Source organism: Diceros bicornis, chromosome 5, assembly GCF_020826845.1.
Source record: "Diceros bicornis minor isolate mBicDic1 chromosome 5, mDicBic1.mat.cur, whole genome shotgun sequence".
In the NCBI taxonomy this organism is placed as follows: domain Eukaryota; kingdom Metazoa; phylum Chordata; class Mammalia; order Perissodactyla; family Rhinocerotidae; genus Diceros; species Diceros bicornis.
The window spans coordinates 26303333-26307977 of NC_080744.1; the positions used below are offsets into that span (position 1 = coordinate 26303333).

The window sequence follows — 4645 nt, forward strand, 5'->3', positions numbered from 1 at the left end:
TCTACAGTTAAAACACAGAAGTGTGGAGTCTATCATTTTGATCAAGAGTCCTGACTCCCCTTGTCAAATATCTAAACCCTAGCAAAGCTCCCAAGTCTCTCCCACAGGCTAACTAAATGAATGTCCTTAATTAGAAGAAACTGTAGGAATTTAGATTTATCAACTTGCAATGGAGAAAGTCTTCCTTAGAAGGCTTAGATTTGGCAATATAAGAATAAAAATATCCTTGACAAGAGCTGAATAAAAAAATTTAAAATATACAATATATTTAGAGAAATTACGTGCAGTATATATGATAGGCAATACAATATTCATATTATTAAAATAATTTTTACAGATAAACAAGAAAAAGACAATCTATTAAAATTCCAACACACAGGGCAAGTTGTTCACCTACTCTAGTAATCAGGAAAATGCAAATGAAAATACCAACAACATATTTTCAAGTTACCTAAAATCCAAAAATGCTTGAAGTAGTGTTAACTAAGATGCAGGGAAATAGGCTTCCCATACCCTGTTGATGGCAGTGTGGATTGTTAGAGACATTTTGAAGGCAACTCTTCAATAACTATAAAGTATAAAATAAGCATGTCCTTTGACCCAGCAACTTCACTTGTAAGGATTCATAAGAAATATATATATGTATATTTATAAAAATAAATATAAATTTATGCATGTTGATGTGAATAAATATAAATATATATATATTTATTTATGATTCTGGTTATGATCACTAAGAGAAGTAAAAAAATTAAATATTATTAATAGGTGAGCAAGTTAATTAAATTATTACACAAGCGTACTGTAAAGTTTCTGTGTGTGTGCATGTGTATGAGCACATCTCAAAAATACATTTTTAAATAAAAACAAGTTTTGGAAAAATATACATGATATGTTGCAATTTATGTAGGAAAATTGGGTAGATCTTTCCATGAGTATCCATGTAAATGAAAAGGAACATGATGGACAGGACAACTACAAACTGTCAAAATGTGTTACTATAGGAGTTGAAGAGGAAATGGAATGGAGGTGGGGAGAGTCAGTTTCTGGCTTTCAGGTTTTCCTCTACATACTAACGTAATATCTTGAGACTTTTACAGTGAGAAAGGATTTGTGTAATAATGCAAATATTTCAACATAAACTTAAAAATGGTAAATTGATATCCACATATCTGTCCCTTTTTTACTTCTCCCAAATCGTCCATATCCCAAGTGTATGTGTTACAGATAAGCAATAAAGAAAATTTCAAATTTTTCTCAAGGGCAAATGAATCAATTTCTAAAATTCATTTCAATTTTTGAGAGGTTGGAAGGACTAATATGTTGCAATATCCAGAGCCTGGACACTTCCCTGGGTCTAAAGGAAGACAGTCTTTGGGACAACCAAATGGTTGTTCTCACCTTTTTTAGTGAGACTTAACAAAGAAAGCAACATTTGATTAAAACAAAGAGCTGTGGCAAATTCTCATTTCCTTTTCCCTTTAGTGAAGGATTACAGTTGTGACTCTTTGTTTTCTCATAAGCTTCTCAGTCCCTTCAATAATATAAGCCCTTCTTCCTCATCCTCTTTATTCCTTTCATTCCTCCTTGATTTCCTCACTATCTTATCTTTAGTCATTTTCCTTTTTTCCTCCTTTGCTTTTCTTCTTCTTCTCTTGGGCTTCTGCTCATTCTCATGCAGTGGCCTCTTTGGACGGCTGCTGCTGCTTCCCTTCCCCACCAGGGAGATATTGCATGGGCGCAGCCCCATCTGTCCCAGTGTGCCTCTCACGATGCAGTAGTACACAGTGGTGTCTCTCAGGGTGACCTGGGGCAGGATCAAGGTACTGGACTTTCTGTCTGTTGCGATGGTCAAAGAGGTCATTCCATTGGTCACATTGCTTTTTAGACCATGAATCACATACTGTGGGCCCTGGTGAGGAATCTGTAGATACCAGTATATGTACTCATAGACATACTCACTTCCACTGATTGTGGAGTGGTTACAGGGCAGGTGCACAGGTCCTTCTTCAGTATTCTCCATTGCACTTCTCTGTGTGGTTTTAGCATCACTCATAATACCTGAGGGGTTGAGAAACAATGGATTATTAGCTCTGGATTATCAAATCTGGGTGCATCCAAGGTCAGGTTTACAGGCATTCCCAGAACTCTTCTCTTCAGTCATAACCCATATTTGAGTATTGTCATGTGTGTTGCTAGGGCAAGATAAATATTACTGGCATATATTATTGAGGTATCCAGAGCCACAAGGCCAAAGTTAAATTGCTCTCATCCATGACCCTTGGGCTCAGTGAACCCAAAACTCCTTCAGTCTGAGACCTGCGAGACTCAAGGGATCTTCTGTGAGTAGTGGATACCCTCAGCCTCCACAATGATGCTAAGATTCTCTAGAGAAACACATAGACACATAGAAACACAGAGATGCAAATTCTTTTCGGGAGTTTAGTAAAGTACAGTGAGAGAAGTAGAAGCAGCAAATACCAGCCCTTTGTCTTTAGCCATGACAGTCATCCTTTCTTAGACCCAGATCACTTACCAAAAATTAGAATAGTTATTCCTGTCACTGATCTCATAGTTCAAGTGCAACATGGGGTTCCAGGCCTCAGAACTCAGGATCTGTGTCTGATCCTAAGTTGGGGGAGGTCCCAAGCAACCACACAGCAGCCTCTAGCACAGCCCCACACCAGTCAGCTTTCAATTCGGGTCAAGCATCAGCTAAAGACAGAGCACTCTCTTGGTTGGGTCTACTCCCACTTGCAGGATTAAACATAAATTTAAAAAGAAGGTAAGAATATTTTCCCAATGTCTAGCCCTAGATCAGAGGGTTTACACTGAGATCATTTTCAAGATTCAAACTCAAATAGTCTAGGTCTGAACGAATAAAATCATCCACAAGGAGATTATCCATCCCTCGTTTATGGTACAAGGCAAAACCCACCAATAATTAGTGGTTTGATGCTACTTTGGGTTGGTATTAAATGTCCCTTAATCCAAGAAACCTTAGTTGAGCCCTGCGCTGTTAAGGGAAGAAGAGAATTCCTATCCATATTCCCAGCCAGAGCAAGTAAGTGTCATAAGCAGTAACACATAATTTAATTTCAAAAGTTAAAAACTTTTTGGGGCCAGCCCAGCAGTGTAGTGGTTAAGTTCATGCACTCCGGTTGAGTGGCCTGGGGTTTGCAGGCTTGGATCCTGGACACAGACCCATGCACCGCTTATCAAGCCATGCTGTGACAGCGTCCCATATAAGGTAGAGGAAGATGGGCATGGATGTTAGCCCAGGGCCAATCTTTCTCAGCAAAAAGTGGAGGATTGGCATTGGATGTTAACTCAGGGCTAATCTTCCTCACCAAAAAAAAAAAAAAAAAGTTAGAAACTTTTTCCTGGTCAATAAAAACAAAAATGATTGTAAACTAAGTGAAAAATCCAAAGACACTATGGAAGATAATATTTGCAATATATTTGACAAAAATAACTTCATAGTTGTATTATATTGCTGTGCTCAGTCTGACATGAAAAGATAAAATTAAATCCAATCTAAAAGCCAAGTTGCCTGGTGTTCAGGTCTCCCACACTGGCTCCTGGAATGATGTCTTAAGCCTCTTCTAGACAGACATTGTTCGGTGAATGTGGTCTTCATTCAGGAACCAACGACTTGGATTGTATTTATTCCTATTCCACTAAGCCCCTTCTTTAACACATATTTTCTCATCTCCATGCCCATGCCTAGGGGTGGCATGCCTTGAGGACACTAAGGAGAAAAGAAGAGAATGAAGAGATGGGATGAGAAGATTTGGAAAGGGAAATGAAATGAAGCCATTTACAAGAGAGGTGAAAATAAACATAAAGGAATTTATCTGGTTGTTCTCAAAAGTGGTTATTATTAACAAAATGGGATAGAATAAAACTAAAATTAATCATCCTTCTCTGCTATAACAACTAAGCTTATTCCTCCACTATAGGAACAAATATTTGGCCATTTAAAATTAAACTGTTAATCATCTCTCTCTTTTCTTTCCGTGAAGGGTTAGCTCTTTGCTCTGCATTTGGGAAGGGGCTCATCCATATCCTTGAAGCTGTGCATACACTCAGTGTGAGATTATGAGGTACACGTTGAGGAAGGGGTTGAAAGTAAGTTCCTTGCACAACATTGATAAACTCTCCCTCACACTGGAACCAGCTTAGTTTGCGGATCTAACAGCCCCCTCTTTTGACTATACTTATGAATTCCTTAACTTAGAACCAGGAACTAAGTCACTCAGTGATCTCTCAAGGATTGTGTTTCAGGTCTCAAATAAATGTCTCAAATATGCTACCTCTCTCTAGTGGCAAGGCTCAGTGAAGAGCTTCCCTCCACAATATTCTAAGACTAAACATAAACATTGAATTACGTTTAGTCTTGGAAATTTTAGAAATAATCTTGTGATGTTTTTCTCACAGAAATAGTTCTAAAATCCCCATCAATGAAATTCCTTTTATTTTCCGTAGTATCTTGTACTTTCCATGTTTGAAGGCAGTTCCCAAAGCCCACATTATTCATTGGTTAACAAAGAATTTGGCACAGATTATGTACTTAATAATAATTCGTTAAATGGATATGTTAATTAATATTTACTGGGAGAAGTTAAATGGAATGATTCTCAAA

At 37.7% G+C, this 4645-nt stretch overlaps 1 gene segment (V, D, J or C); it reads right to left on the bottom strand.

Annotated features, from left to right (window-relative positions):
• Window positions 1-1516: 1516 nt before the first annotated feature.
• On the bottom strand, window positions 1517-2573 carry LOC131405469 (T cell receptor alpha variable 26-2-like). The segment is given in 2 exon segments: window positions 1517-2061; window positions 2537-2573. Coding segments are annotated over 2 exon segments (582 nt in total).
• Window positions 2574-4645: the final 2072 nt, after the last annotated feature.